Below are 17,378 nucleotides of genomic sequence, written 5' to 3' on the forward strand. Positions count from 1 at the left end.
ATATCAGAAACACTGTGTATTTCTACACACATGGGTATGGTCTAAAAATGATATTACGTGGCAGTAGTTAAACAGTTCTACAAACATGACTCTTCTTAAATCAGTTCACGACATCATTGTCAAAAGCAAAAGGTTTGAGTAGCTTAATTGTATGCATGTAGTAAAGGAAAACTGCATTACCTTATTTCACAGACACAACTTGCTCAGTGTATTGGCTTCGTGTATTTCATTTGTGCATTTTGTATGTTTATGTTCATCACTCTCTTATATATATCCAGCTGTTGTTAAGTTGTTACCTGGAGTGGTATTACATAAGCAAGTTTTGCTTGTTTACCGATCCAGATTTCTTTTGAAATAAAAATATGTTTACGCCAACACAGCTAACCCTAAAACACATGATTGTAAACTATTCAAAAAGGGGCACTAATCTCTGGCTTCTTCTCGGGTGTCGGACTCAAACTCAAACTCATTTATTCTTAGAATAACATGACATACAATTATCTACAATTTTTATTATGTACAATTTAACAAAAATAATAAAAATAGGATACGTGGATACTAATACAATTTACCAATTGTATTGTACACATTGTTAAGGAATTTAGATAGGCCTTTTAGATTTCTTACACTGTTAGTGGTCATAATTTTCTTAAATGTTTGGAAACTTAAGATATTGCTTATTTAAGAGTTCATATCGCCGTTGGTGAAAAGCTTCACATTGGAATAAATAATGCAATTCATCTCCCATAGCGATAGATTCACAGAGTGGACACTGGCTGTCTTCCCTGGGAATGTTCAGCCATCGACCTGTTTCAACTGGTAATCCTTGGTTAGAAAGTTCTGACTTTAATTTTGAGAGCAGTAGATATTTCGCAAATGAAGGTTGATTCTTCAGGTAATACGACCTTTGGATTTCCGCTTGGGCTTTCTAGCTGCCGTGAGTCAATTTGCTCGTTAACGCAACCGAGCGTGACAAGAGACTGGGCTACCAGTCTGCAAGGACAGCTAAATAAGCTTACGCATTTTTGAAAACTGATTGGTTACCCGTGATCTATGAAGATTTCAACAAAGGACGCATGGTAATTAATTTCTTCAGCCTAAACAAACAGACAAATAACGGCGAAAGCTCATCGGATGTCGTTATTTGGAAATACCCCTGATGGTTACAGTTTAATAATAAAAAAGTATCCCTGAGTGAATTCATTTGCGGATTTCGGATTGCGTGGATGATACAATTACTACTCCCTTGTTGTCATCCACATTTTCTGGTATAACCTTACACTTGTGTATTTGTCGTAATTCACTTGCTGCTCAGTTAATGAATATATAACATGTATACTTAGTTGTATAGCACCACTCAGATTATAAAGGTTCAAATTTGGTCTTTCTTGTACCTGGGGTAATTATTCAATCTAAATCCAGGTTTGAAGTGAGGTGGAATGTGAGTTATGTGATACGCACGTGGCAGCCCAGCAAGAGATGTATGGTCAGTTGCTTTACTTTTTTTGTAAATCAACTGATCATTCCCAGACATCAAAGGATCAACAGGAAATACGTTGATTGATTAATTACTGTTATCTTGCACAGTGGATATGTCAAAAGTAAGTGTTTACATGTGAAGGTAGGTTTACTAAACCTAGGCAATACACTCATATCATGGCGTGAAGTACAGATGTAAAAACAACATACTTTGTTCAAAGGGTAACCGATAATACACTGACTGGTTGTTCATTGTTATCTAACTCAATGTATGTTTTTAAGAACCGAGGACATTATAAAAATAGTTGTCACGTGGCCTTTCTCAGCTAACTTGGCACCTATGTGAAACAATTGAAACAAACTAAGTGATCAGTTAAGAAACAAACACGGGTTTTAATATTCGATACATTTAAATAACGTTTAAAACGATATATTTAAATATTTTAATATATTTCATATATATTCCAAATATTGTTTCCAAATAATTATTATTAAAGTATTTGATTCTCACATAGACATTTGACATCGAATAAGTATTTTTGTACAGCTGCAGACGCAATGGATATTGTTCCTTTATGTTGATATTCCCGGATACATTATAACTTTGGTAGGTTGTAATAATTATATTTGCATTTTGTTTTCATTCATTCGCTGCAGCTTTGAACAGAATCATTCTTGTTCCTTTCCGTTTGGTTGGGAAGTTTTTCGATGCGCGATAGACGTTGTTTTCACAAGTATTTTCCTTTGTAAGCGTGTATATGTTACAGTCAATGTGTAAAATATGATTCACTCAGGCAATTTATTAAATATCTAAATATTTCAGTCATTTTACAAATTGACTGAATAATCCATTCATTTATTTAACCGACAGACTAAAAATGATAAAGACGATCAAAAGAGCTTAAACACATCACAATATATTAATTATGCTAAGAAAAGAAGCCCCACAATACAGAACTGTACTTGGTGATGATATTAAACATAAACAAATATTTGGAATTCGTTATCATATTAATAAAGATGGACATATTTTTCAGTTAATTTGTAAAATAAACTGAATATTTAGGCGTTTAATAAATTTCCTTAGTGAAATATGTTTACATTTTGAATGTAAACATATACACACGGTAAAATAAGCAATGTTCAGATGAAATATTTACTTTGTGTTGCAAGTCAAAATAGTGTACACAAAGATCGCACAATTACCAAGCAAGTGACTTACCAAAACTGCATCACCATTACCGATGCTCCCGACAAATTTACCTACATTTCCAAAACTGTATTTCATTTTTGTTGATCAATGTGACCATACGTCCTTCTACTTTCAATAAAAATGCGCTTACGAATGGCGAGCACAGGTCGCGAACAAGTCTAGATTTCTGCTATATCATCCGGGTACGCACTGGGAAAATACAGTAATGCACAGGTAACAACTGCTTTAGATCAGTGCTCCTTTGTACGTTGAAATACTATATATTGTGAATGCCAAAATGATGTATCAAGGATCAAGTAGAAGATACATTGACCGTAGCGCTGGGAGTTTATTCAACAGACCCGTGAAAATAACACTGCTGTTTCTTACTATTTATTTTAGATGACGCAGTCAAAGCTCACTTCTCCTAGCGGCCATTATCGAACGGCCAGCTAAAACACAACCCCGCGCTTACGTCTACAGGTCTCTTCCTGTAGTATGGTAATTAGTATTCTCTCCCTCAAGTGTATCCTCAATGATATAACCCACCCTCATTAATTACATGCTGCTCTTTCCCAGCCTCACGGCTATGGAGTTGAGATAAAGAGTCCAAGTCATCATAAAGTAATTAGGGTCCAATAAAAACAATGCGCCGCCAAACCTCATACATATTATCACTGAAAGTCGTACTACAGACGGTTAATGTCAAATCACAATAAAAGCATTTCAATTGCAATAACATGTTCCAGGACCATGTATTCTCTTAACACCATCGGATTTAGAAGCAATGGTCGTATAAAACAAGACAGATCTATTTAAACACAACAGTATTCATGTTATTCCCTCAAAATCACATAAAGAAAGGAGACATTAGCAAATACATGTGTATTATCATTTTTCGTCAGGATAACAAAATTTTCTCTCCTTGTTACCACCTCCAGGTTCAGCTTAAGACGGGTCCTCCTTTGGTCAAAAGTTTGTTCCCCCTCTAATGAGTGTGTCACGCGTTGCACACGAGCGGCGGACGGGGTGCACACGCGTGACCAACCCGATGCACACTGGTTGCGTAACGCGTTGCCCATGCGTGTAAGGGGAATGAACTTCTGGGCAGTAGTGTACATGCAGTATACAAAGTGATCACATTGCACTGTAGTACACATAGTTATACATGCACTATACAAAGTGATCACACTGCACTGTAGTACACATAGTTATACATGCACTATACAAAGTGATCACATTGCACTGTAGTACACATAGTTATACATGCACTATACAAAGTGATCACACTGCACTGTAGTACACATAGTTATACATGCACTATACAAAATGATCACACTGCACTGTAGTACACATGATAATACATGCAGTTATACAAAGTGATCACATTGCACTGTAGTACACATGGTTGTACATGCACTATACAAAGTGATCACACTGCACTGTAGTACACATGGTTATACATGCAGTATACAAAGTGATCACATTGCACTGTAGTACACATAGTTATACATGCACTATACAAAGTGATCACACTGCACTGTAGTACACATAGTTATACATGCACTATACAAAGTTATCACATTGCACTGTAGTACACATAGTTATACATGCAGTATACAAAGTGATCACATTGCACTGTAGTACACATGGTTGTACATGCACTATACAAAGTGATCACACTACACTGTAGTACACATGATAATACATGCACTATACAAAGTGATCACATTGCACTGTAGTACACATAGTTATACATGCAGTAAACAAAGTGATCACACTGCACTGTAGTACACATAGTTATACATGCACTATACAAAGTCATCACATTGCACTGTAGTACACATAGTTATTCATGCAGTATACAAAGTGATCACACTGCACTGTAGTACACATGGTTATACATGCAGTATACAAAGTAATCACATTGCACTGTAGTACACATAGTTATACATGCACTACACAAAGTGATCACACTGCACTGTAGTACACATGATAATACATGCACTATACAAAGTGATCACATTGCACTGTAGTACACATGGTTATACATGCAGTATACAAAGTGATCACAATGCACTGTAGTACACATAGTTATACATGCACTATACAAAGTGATCACAATGCACTGTAGTACACATAGTTATACATGCAGTATACAAAGTGATCACATTGCACTGTAGTACACATAGTTATACATGCACTACACAAGGTGATCACACTGCACTGTAGTACACATGATAATGCATGCACTATACAAAGTGATCACAATGCACTGTAGTACACATAGTTATACATGCAGTATACAAAGTGATCACATTGCACTGTAGTACACATAGTTATACATGCATTATACAAAGTGATCACATTGCACTGTAGTACACATGGTTATACATGCAGTATACAAAGTGATCACATTGCACTGTAGTACAATTAGTTATACATGCACTATACAAAGTGATCACACTGCACTGTAGTACACATGATAATACATGCACTTTACAAAGTGATCACATTGCCCTGTAGTAAACATAGTTATACATGCAGTATACAAAGTGATCACACTGCACTGTAGTACACATGGTTGTACATGCAGTATAAAAAATGATCACATTGCACTGTAGTACACATGATAATACATGCACTATACAAAGTGATCACATTGCACTGTAGTACACATAGTTATACATGCATTACACAAAGTGATCACATTGCACTGTAGTACACATGGTTATACATGCAGTATACAAAGTGATCACATTGCACTGTAGTACACATGGTTTTACATGCACTATACAAAATGATCACATTGCACTGTAGCGCATATGGTTATACATGCAGTATATCACGTTATAACATTGCACTGTAGCACACAATTGTATGTTTGTTTGTTGTTTAACGTCGCACCCAGCATTATTCTAGGTACATGACAGCAGTCTGTTAATAATCAAATCTGGACCAGGCAATCCAGTGATTGATACCACGAGCATCTATCTACACAATTGGGATGCGATGACATGCATCAACCAAGTCAGTGAATCTGACCACCCGATCCCATTAGTCGCCTATTACAACAAGCATAGTCGCCTGTTATGGCAAGCATGGCTTGCTGAAGACCTATTCTAACCCGGATCTTCACGGGTCAGCACACAATTGAATACTGGATAATATATTACGCAATTGCGTATTTACTCACATATTATCATTCACATTGGTACTGATAGTTTTCTTTGGGTATTTAATCTGTTTTTACTCCCTTGGCTCCATTTTTACAGCAATGAGTAGACATATACAAAAAGAAAAAAGTTAAGCAAACCCCTATTTCTGAACCATGACAAATGGCAAAAATCATGACATGGGATAACCTACTACAGGAGCTGGGCGATACTAATGTCATCTGATAGAACAAACATTTGACAACAAATAAAGAAGATATTGTTGAGTTGGGATGGAAATTTACTGACAAAAACATCATGGTAACACAGGTACTTTTTTTTACTTTAGACAATACCTAAAAAAAGTATGGAGCTGCAGGATTAAGTAAACGAGTTACGTTTGATGTTTCATGTTCCTTAAAGTCTCTACTTGACATGACACGTGAAACAGATCAGTAGCGGGTATAACCGCCACATGCCCGGATGGCGCATTCCAACCTTCGTCTCATGCCTCCAGTCAGACGTTGGATCTGTTGATGGGTCAACAAGAGCCACTCCTGATGCAATGCTGCTGACAATTGGCGTAAATCTTGTACAGGAGGATCTCGTGCCTGTATGCACCGCCCCAGAATATCCCAAACATGTTCAAGGGGGTTCAAATCTGGGCTCACTGCTGGCCAGGGTAGAATCGTTATTGCATTGGCCCTCATGCAATCCAAGACTGCATGCAAACAATCAGCCTGGCATTGTCATCCATGTACTGAGGTCGAGTAGCAAGAGGGTGGTTGTCAAAATGAGGAACAACAACTGGCCTCAAAACATCCCGGATGTACTGAGCCCCTGTTAAGCTGTCCCTTATGGTGACCAAATCCAACCTGCAATCATGAGAGATACACCCCCAAACCATTACTGAGCCCCCGCCATATGCAACAGTCAGTTTAATGTTCCTGGGGATGTAGGCCGTGCTCCGGTGCCTCCAAACTCTCATTCTTCCATCAGTGACGTGGAGAAGAAAGCGACTTTCGTCTGACCAATGTATGCATCTCCAAGTTCTCTGATTCCAGTTCTATCCCGCAATACACCATCCTAAACAAGCAGCTTTGTGGTGACTTCTCAACAAGGGACGCTTTATGACTCATCTCGCCCTCAGTCCTGCTGCTTTCAGCCGGTTCCTGGCGGTTCTGGTGCTGAAACGACGATTGGGCCACCACAGCTGTTTCAGACGAGTACTTGTTGAAAAGGGTTCTTGGCATATGAGACAAAGAAAGTCCCTGTCTTCGTGATGTGTCACCACAGGAGGTCTTCTGGATCTGGGACGGTCCTTCACATCACCTGTCTGAGCATGTTTCTCAACTAAACGCTTAAGAAAGCAATTTTAACGTTTGGATATACTGCTTTTAGTGATTCTAGAGGGTAGCATGAGCTTTCATCCAGATGACTGATTACATCCTCTCGAGAAAACATAATTAGTCCCCTGTAATTATATCTCTCATGACTGTAACAAAAACTGTAACCAAACAATAATGAAATATATTAGGGTGTGCTTAACATTTTTTCTTTGTGTATATATTCAAATAATTCTGATTAAATTTATGTTTTCGGTGACTTCTAATTTGTATCTGTTCATGTGCTGCATAATTTATGAAATTAAGCAGCTCATCTGGAGCTGTGTGTATCTGAAGCACGTTCAGGAAGGCAGTTCACTTGGAAAGTCATATGTTCTACTTGAGTATTGAATAAAATAACGGCAAAGGTAGAAAGGGCAAAAATAATACAATTTGGATTTTTTATTAAACATGAATGGGTAGTCAGTGGACTTACCTCTTTAGATGGGCTGGAGATGAGCTGTGAGAGAAAGTAGCGTTCTGGGGGGGAGATAGCTGGAATGGCCCAGTGGAGATCATATTGACCCGCTTCTTGTTTTTCTGTCGGTGGATTCTGAAAGTTAAAAAATTGTACATTAAAAGGCTCACTAGATGTGCTTTTTATCAGACCCACTAGAATACAAGACACCCACTAAAATACAACATTTTATGCAAAGCTTAATCCTGTCGGTTGAAGATAATGGGCAGGTGATTTTCAAATATAGGTATAATTATAAGTACAGTTGGATCCCACGATCTTGAACCTAGCAGAACTGTGTTGTAATGTCTAAATATCCACACATTTCAGGTAGCGAGGCATGGACAGCCAGTAAGATCAAGTAACAGTATTATAGATCCAAATTAATACGATTGCAAATGATATATATATATAAAACAACACAAATTAAATATATACTAAACTGCAGAAGAAACGCAAGTAACAAATTCATGGTGTCTGCATGATTTATTTTTGGATACGTCCAAAACAGGTCAAAGGAATCGAATGAGTAGGAAACATTAAGGAGTGTTTTCCACATCATTGCTGAAGACAGTCATTTAAAGCAATAAAAACAAATATCACTGACAGTCAGTATCTCATGTGGCCACCAACTGTGTTGATGACAGCAGTACATCTCCTGTATATATCAATTGCATTGAATGCTTGGAAGGTGCCACAGGAACAAGGGTCTATGTCCCATAAATGCTCTATGGGATTTACATCCGGACTCATGAGTCGGTGCCGGCCAAGGCATGGATATGATGTTGTGTTGCTGTAAGAAGTTCTGGTAAACCCTTGCAGTGCGAGCATCTGCATTGTCTTGCTGAACAACGGGTCACTGATGATGAGCACAACAGGTACAACCAGAGGGCTGAGAACACCATAACTCTCCCTGGACTGATATGTTGGAAGACCACTGGCACTATTCCCTGGTTGAGTCCAATTGCACCCCTGATCATAATGCATGGACCACCCTGTCGATCTCTCTCCAACACCTCTTCGTCTCCACGCACTGACTCTGCCATCAGCTAGGGATATGCACTATTGACTTTCATCAGAGAATGGAAATGCCGTAAAGTGGATGTAGAACACATTGGCAACGGCCTTCAAGGGTTTCCTTTCTCCGGTACATGCCGGATTTTGGCTGTTAAAAAATGGCCAAGACCGATAAATTTTTAGTGTGACGGTATCGTTGTCCGGTAGAAATAATGTTTGAAAGATTCAACTTTAACTGCGTCTCTCTGCAACGTGGTGTTAAAACTTTGTTCACTCAACTCTAAAATCAGTCCGTGTATTTCTTCCTCACAGAAAGAAAATCCCAGTTTTTTAAAAATAAACTTGACTCGTTTAGATTCATTCAGATTGCATCTTAGTATCTTTGTTATCTAAACACAATATAGTTATAGTAATCAAGTGACGGATTTAATCAATATTTTCCGAATGAGCTCAGAACCACGTGCACACTCATGTGCAGTGATGACTTTGCATTACACAACTGCCACAGGCTAATTTGCATATCACAATCACGTGACTCAAATTTTGCGTGTTTGTAAACAAACACGCTTATTCTGAAAACAGAACAGACTGGCCTAAATAAAGCAAGCCTTTGGTGTGCTTTACATAGTCTTTTTCATAATTATATAGATCTAGAAATGCTACAACAAATGCTAAACAATTTTCATTGCAGGCAAGAAGACAAAAAAAAAGATGCAAATTGGCAAGGAAAACAAAAAATAGACACATTTAGATCAACCAGCATGCAAGCAATCTGGGAGGTGACCATGGTGACGTGAGGTATGTACGGGTGAATTAACTTTTGAATTTGGAAACCTTTATTTCAGACACGTTTCCACTTAGGATCGAAAGAAGAAAGAGAAAAGCATAGTGTGAAATAGTGTTTGACAGTTTTCATTTCTCTGACTTAAATAGGTTTTGGGAAAACTTGTCCCCTTTGAGAAGCAGACGGAAGGACGGACGGAGGCGGAGACGAACTTCGTGGCGGGGGATAATAATAGGCCCTAATGTAATCAAAGTTGGTGCACCCACAAATATCCAGTATTTGTCACAGTCAAATGTCTAAAATGAGGAACATGCTCGGTTCTAGAATCCAAGAAACTTTAGAGTTTGAAACAGGCAGAAATGTCTGTGTCTTCCAAAATGTATTCTGTCCACATTGGCTGAGTAGATAAGTCAGATCGTAACATCTGATAATTATTCGGGCATTTGCTTTGGGATGCCCCAGGACAGAGACTGGTTGATGTTCAAACCATTGAAGCTTGGCGCAGGCTGCTTTCCAACACACACCCATTTTGTTCGGGTCAGATGACAGCCATTTGTGCCCCGTTGGTTTCAAAGTGGCTAGTCGACGGCTCTCAGTTGATATTATTTGATAGCAATAAAGAACTACGAGTAGTCATTTGCCCAAAACAGTACATTAAAACAGAAAAAGTACCATGCCTGTAGCGACCATAAGAAATAGGTTATAATCAGATCACGTCTAATGACCTTCACCTTCCTAACCATGAGCAGCTATAAAATTTCAAATTGGAAGCAAATGTGGTGTTGCGAATGTGAAGTTATTGTACTTTTTATTGTAAATACAGTCTGAATTACACTGTTCGAGGTCTTTCAATGAGTGAACGATCATGTTTTGCCAGTAACCTTTCTGGTGAATGTTACCTTCAATGGAGGTCTTCAAGAATCTTCTCCAAACCTTCATGTGTATTTATAAATTTTATTAAGCCTTAAATTACCCCTAAAGATGCTCACAATATTCAATATACATGCTTTTGGGGATATCTAGTACACTGAATGACCTTGACCTTCAATGTCATCCATTACTTGCGTGTACATTACCAACTCAGGTGGTGTCACAAATATGAAGTCCACATACCATACTGACAGGGCTGGGAAGAGTCCAAATTTACTACCTGGGTACCCACCCTGCTATTACCCAACCCTACATGGGTACCCTCTGTAGATCTCAAGAGGTAGATACCAAATGTCCGATTGGGAAAAGTTTTGACTGTCCTCGTGTAAAAATGTATTTAGATACACATACAAACCAATCTGGACAAGCATACACTGAAGTTGACTGAAGTTTTTGTCAGAAGGAATGTATGGACAGTCAGGAAGAAATTTGGAAATTTTAGTATCAATATATTGTATATTTATATACTTATCCTATCTCACACTGGCATTTTTCCATTCTTCTTCGATCCTATGTGGGAACGTGCTTGAATCATGTTTCCATCTTCTGAAATAAAGATAGGCCCCGAAGCCCCCCTGCATCTACATGGTACGTACAAAAGCTTGGTCAATTACGTTCCTCTCATGCACGCCGTGCCTGCTTGAACTGACAACATGTACACCTCTACCAAATCATACTCTTTCACTGAGCTATAAGGCTAGAGTCAATGAGATGCGGGGATGGTGGGGTGGGCCTATCGCGTGTGAGATAGGACACGTATATAAATGTACAATTTATACTAAAATTTCCAAACTTTGCAACTTATCCCATGGTTTGATGGTGGGTCGCAGATACCCTAGCCTGTATAGACTACAACCGTGAGATATGCACTAGGAAGCTGGCTCTAGACAGTGTTACTTTGAATTTGTTTCAGAATTTTGAAAACTGTCATGCGTCTAAAAGACATGAACTCGTGAGCAGGAAAAAAACACACGATCAACCGGTGGTAACGATCCCGAAAAGCTACTCACACGAAACAGCATGAGATCGGGTATACATGCAGAACGTTTTTTCCCGTATGTCATCATACATATAGAATGACCGTGTAGCTGTAAACGTAGACGATTTAAAATCGATCCTGGCATGGCATTGATTCTTCAAACAAAACACAGCAACTATTTCATTTGGTAACCCTTTTAACGCTTCAAGATTATCAAACACATTCGAGTCTATGAAGCAAACCAAACTAGAAAAGGAACATTCGACAATATTCCATAGCAATGGACCTTCCAACCAAAACCCTTTATCACAGATACCTGAGGCCAAGGTGAAGGGAATAAAGGTTTGGAACACCGATCTTTTTTGTTTTCTGTTTTTGATCGGCCTCACCAAATGGTGACTTCGTAAATTAAGACTAAAAAGTCTCTACAGAGTCTCGTGAGGATTGGACGTTGTAGGTGGAGGCAGCCCAGTAAAGATACACACTCGCAGGATAATGGAGCAGAGCCAGAAGGATAGCAACGTGCGAGAAAGTTCTGATGTAGACGCTGTTGACAATGGGATGAAAAGTCTCTTCTGGGAATGTCTGTGGAGGAGAGACACATCGAGATATATTCAAAGCGCCCGAACCAGGCACAAGGAGAGGTCTTCATGGTCGTTTGATCCAAAATAGACGGGAGTGGGGGAATCTTAAATAGCCAGTCCAGTTGTCCAGGAAGTTGGTTCTTTGCCACGAAATCCCATCGAAACCCTAGGAACACTTTGCCACCTCAAGATCTGTCAAACTGGACACCAGTGACATCAAAAGCATGGATTTCGCTCACCCGTGCTGCAGTGACTAAAGTCAACAAAAAGGCGGTCTTCAGTGTAACTGTGATGTAAATACTCGGCGATCTGTTGAGGCAAAGCCAAGGTAGGAGTTGAAGTATCAGGAGTGCAACAATAAGTCTCAAAAGCCATCCACTTGTGGTCATAAATGCGCCTGGTAGAAGAACGATGGCCAGCAGTGATGGTCTTCGCTACCTGCATTAGATTGCATTTTACGCAATTTCGAGCAGTTTGGACAACGTTCACACGAATGAAATAAGTCAAATAAACAAAGATGGCAGATACAGTAACATTTCGAAGTTAAAACAGTACTTTTAAAAAATCAGGCAAGGTTTCCACGAACCTGGCTACCCGCCAGGTCTGGGAGCAATACTACCATAAACTTGAACCCCCATCCCCAAGACACAAGGACAACTGTCACAAGCGTGCAATGTCTGACCCTTTCCCCATGTTGAAGCATATTCAAAAAGACTTACCTTATACTTAATTACTAAAAACAAAACAAAATAAACTCCATTGCAAACATAAGACATTAATACGACATACATCTCCATGTTATGGGTTTTGGAGGGTGAAGAAGCATTCATAGTTTTCTCGCTAATCACATGAACAACACAAAACATCTTCACTTATAGGTTAAAAGACAACTTTATCTTAAAAACATGCCATCATCTGACTCTGAGTATTTATAATTTCTGTGTGACGCCACACCCTATGTTATAGTGCAAGTATTCGTCATGGAAAATGTATGATGTCCGAAAACATATGCCGTTGAAAGCTCTGACCGAAAACCGGACAACTGTTGCGAATTGTCCTGTTTATTTTTCAGAGCATTTTTTTTAAATCTTTGATTACATTTTAGGCGGAAGATGATTCTTCCCGATTACTTCTGTTTTAAAAAACGCGATTTTCCGCATTTCCGTGGGGATTTCACATCCTTGAAAGATGGAGTGGTGTCAGGGACTGATGGAGCCACCAAGGTTGAGGTTGAAGGAAGAGGTTGTCGTGAAGCGGAACACAATGAAATCGTCGGCAAACCTTAGCAAGGTGGGGAACCAGTTGCACATTGGCTAATAGGGCAGGACCAATATCACCTACAGGCGATTGGTGGCTGGTACCTTCTGCAGCACCTGGGGGAGGAGCCCTGTTGGGGGGAAGGCTTAGGCATTGAAACCTTCCCACAAGATCGCCAATGCATCGTGCTCTTAAGCCCGAGGGTCGGGGATGGAGGATACGAATCAGGATAGTTGAGCGTTGAAGCAGGTGGCAAAGAGGTCTACTTCCGTGGCCTGATAAAGTTGTCAAAGGTAATGTGCTGAGCGGTGACATGTATGTTGAGGGAATCGTTGAGACAAAAGTACCCGAGAGCAAGTGAGAGTAGGGACATCGACTTCATGGATCCCATTCTGTTCATGTTCCACACTACCGCCGCATTGTCAGACTGGAGGACCTGAGGAGATTCAACCAATTCGAAATCACGAGAAAACACTAAAGCGGTCGCAAATAAAGTCGACCCAGTACAGTGAGCACCTGCACCATGTTAGGAGGCCCAGGAGTTATTGCCATTGGCGCCTTTGAATTGGCTGTTTGATTGCTAACGGTATGAGACATTGAATCTTCCTCCACTGGTCCAACTTTTGTACGTTGATTAGCCAGCCGAGTTGTCTGAGAAGACGCAGCGTGAAGGCGAGTTGTAGACGGAGGAAATTGGCATCTGCATGAACTTGAATGCAGTCGTCGAGATAAGAATCAAACACGATCCAGCAAGATGTAGGAACTTCGTGATGCGCGGGTCAGGCGGTCAGGTGGGTAAAAAGCCACGGGGCCGAAGAAATTCTAAACAGGAGCACCTTCCGTTGGTAATGATTAGAGGTTGGCCAATTCACATACAATGCGATTCAATTTCATTATTGATTTTACATGTCGATTAAATTCAATTCAATAAATTCATGATTTGACTACTTAAGTTGGTATCACTTGTTTTATAATAAGTTTTTTTAATCATTTGAGTATTTATAAATCTAAATTAAAAGAATCGGGCATCTTTTGTCTTACAGAATCATGTTGAATGTAAAAACGGAAAAAGGCTGCAGATCTTTGGCCAACGTAAAGTGCACTAGTTATTTCCCTGTCACGTAATCCCCCCTTCTTAAATTTGGTTTGATTGCTGATCATTGTAGGTAGTGCCTTGACATCACTCATACAGCATTTGGGTTTCTTTACATTCGAATCTCATTTTAGTGTCATTTTGAGACTTGATTTCAAAATTAACTATTTTGTGTCTTCGTTTCATATGATTGATTAAGTTTGTAGTGTGATATCACTAGCATAAGGTGCATTTCACTTCCTTTTTGTCTACTGATATGGTGAAATAAGCCTAAACGGGATACATCAGGTTGCCGAGTGGCCGCACGAATGTTTGCTCAGCAAGGGCGAGTTTTTCGTGAGATTGCACGAGACTCACACTAATGAAGATGGCGGCGCACTGTATTTGGTAACGGTATATACTAATATCATGAACATAGAAATTAAACTAGATAAGCATGAATCGTTTTACTGAATTGCTATGTAAGAATTTTAAATCGATTCAAGAATCGGAAATTAAAAAAGATCGATGTATTCGGGGATCGATTTATCGTCCCACCTCTAGTAATGATGGTCTTGAAAAACAAACCGGAGGAAGTGACGGTGCTCCCAATGGATGAGAACGTGCAGATAAGCGTCTTGGAGATGGAGACTGACCATAAAATCGCTTGGATGAATGAGCGTATGAAGGCGCTCGATTGATGTCATGCGAAAATGTGGTTGGGTTTAGAGGTATGTGGGGTTGAAAGTCTTCATGTTGAAAATAATCCTTTTTTGGGGACAAGAAATATGGGGGAATAAAACCCAGGGGTCGCGGGAAGTGCACCGAGACATTCGATAGTGTTTTTTGCTAGTACCTACAGTGCCGATTAATGTTGGTAACTGCATGTGAGCGAGTACGCCGATCCTGGGAGCGGGAACGCAGATCCTTGGAACGAGAATGCCAATCCTTGGATGGAGAATGCCGATCGTGGGAGGGGGAGTGCTGATCTGTCATCTTGGGTTAACCTCGCATCGAAGTGTGATGATCTAAGAGGTAGTAATACCGACGGCCATATCTCTAGCAGCCGGGGGAGCAGAGCAAGCTGAATCCAAGACCCGGATTTTAAATGGACTGGAGCAATCGGTCGCTGGTATAATAAGAGCAGGACCTGAGTTGGTCAGACAGACTGAGCGCACATCGACCTGTGTATTTTCTTATGTAGTGGTCGACAGGTTGTGAGTCTATAAATCGTGTCTGAGAGGGTCTCATCTGTGACAGACATTAGGGCATGAGGAGCTGGTTTGAGCCTTGGAATCCCCCGCTTTGGAACAGTGATTGGCAATACGATGACGACAACGTTGTAGGTAAACTATAAACGCCAAGTTTGTTAGGGAATGACATTCAGCACATCAGGAACCTAGGGCGCACTGTCCCTGATAATCGCAACATAAGGAGTGAGGATCCGATGTGGAAAAGGTACTTCTGGATTGTTTGAATGCAGGACGTTGTTTATCCTTTTTCCCCACATTTATAGGCCATAGGATACTTGACAACTTGGCGAAGGAAAACAATATTCTCTGATATTACAAACATGTCACCACACGGCGGTGATGAGAAAGAGAATGATTTGGTAGAGGTGTACATGTGGTAAGTTCAAGCAGGCACGGCATGCACAAGAGGCACGAAATTGACCTAGCTTTTGGATCCCACATAGGATCGAAGAAGGGAGAAATGCAAAGTGTGAAATAGGATAAGTTAAAAAATATGAAAATTTGTCACTTATAGTGTAACCATAGAGTTGTATATAATTTTTTACATAAAACGATAAAAACGCATGACTAACCATGGGTCCGGGTCCTACTCAGTACCCACCAGACCAAAGTTACCCGTCCCAGCCTTACATACTGACAATACCTTCTGAGTTAATCTGTTGTGAGTGAGTGTGTGTGTATGATTTTACACTGCTTTCAACAATATTCCAGGAAAATTGTGGTGGGGTGAAACACCAGAAATGAGATTCACACATTTACCCAAATGCGGAATTGAACCTGAGACTATGGCATGACAAGCAAACACTTTCACCACCAGGCTCCTCCACAGCCCCAAGGCGACTTAACCCTCCAGATGTGCTCCCCAGCCTTGGAATGAGGTGTCGACGAACAGGTGTAATGAGGTCGCGAACTTTGTCAAGGAGATGCCGTCTCAGACATTCAACTCCACCATCAGAGATGATCGAGGCTGACTGATGTAGAGAGCAAGGAACAAGGGTCTGGTGTTAAGGTGTCAGCTCCGATTTCCAGACATTGTTAATCCAGCCCAACTGACGAAGGAGACACGAGTGAAGTCCCTGTGGTTCAGGAGGCAATCGTTGATGTACACCTCGAACTGGAAACCCCTCAGATGGAGGTAGGCTTCGTAATGCGTATGAATAGCTACGGGGCAAAAGAAATTCCAAATGGGATCACCATCCACTGGTAGTAGAATTTCCTGTCACTGGGGTGGATTGGTACATGCAAGTATGCGTCCTGGATGTCTAGGTTTATCAGGGCGTTGTGTGCCTGGATCAGGAACTGAGTAGAAGATGAGGGAGGATGAAGAATGTGTGATACAGGTGCCATTACAATCCACTGGAGGAGCTGTGACTGGAGGCCCCGAGAAACCTAAAGTCACCAGAGGGGCCGAGACACTGGAGGTGACGGAGGAGCCTTGTATCTAGTTATAGGTTGTTGAAACATAGACTGCATTACGCTTTGGTATCAAGCCGCGTCCATGTAGGGTGTTGCAGGCGGATGGAGAGGTGTCAAATACTGTCCGAATCCCGGAGGCGACTGAAGAGGAGTGGAGAACTGGTACGACGCTGGTAGAGAGGAGCTCAAGTGAATGAGCTCAACGTTGGGCATTGCTACGGATGATGAGGACGTGTAATTCAACAAAGACAACATGGAAGACTGCGTCAGTGATGAATCAACGACGACAGGCAGAGATTGAGATGGAGGGGAGGAGGTAGAAATCGTCCCTGACGAAGCTACAGGCTTGGTGGTGAATGCCGGGGGATCCCGCCTGGGTGGGAGTAGGTAGCAGCTGGTGTTGGGGAGATGGGTTGGA

General features: G+C 40.5%; 1 protein-coding gene across 2 annotated transcripts in view; it reads right to left on the bottom strand.

Moving 5' to 3' along the window:
* Positions 1-17,378, bottom strand: part of LOC124114617 (CCR4-NOT transcription complex subunit 11-like) — a 105,022-nt gene that overhangs the window by 78,100 nt on the left and 9,544 nt on the right. For both annotated transcript variants that reach the window (XM_048385601.1, XM_048385600.1), the window contains exon 4: positions 7,648-7,764. In XM_048385601.1, coding sequence (XP_048241558.1) covers positions 7,648-7,764 — 117 coding nt within the window. The remainder of the gene's footprint in view (positions 1-7,647; positions 7,765-17,378) is intronic.

This window comes from Haliotis rufescens, unplaced genomic scaffold, assembly GCF_023055435.1.
Source record: "Haliotis rufescens isolate VD_foot unplaced genomic scaffold, xgHalRufe1.0.p SCAF_6, whole genome shotgun sequence".
NCBI lineage: Eukaryota > Metazoa > Mollusca > Gastropoda > Lepetellida > Haliotidae > Haliotis > Haliotis rufescens.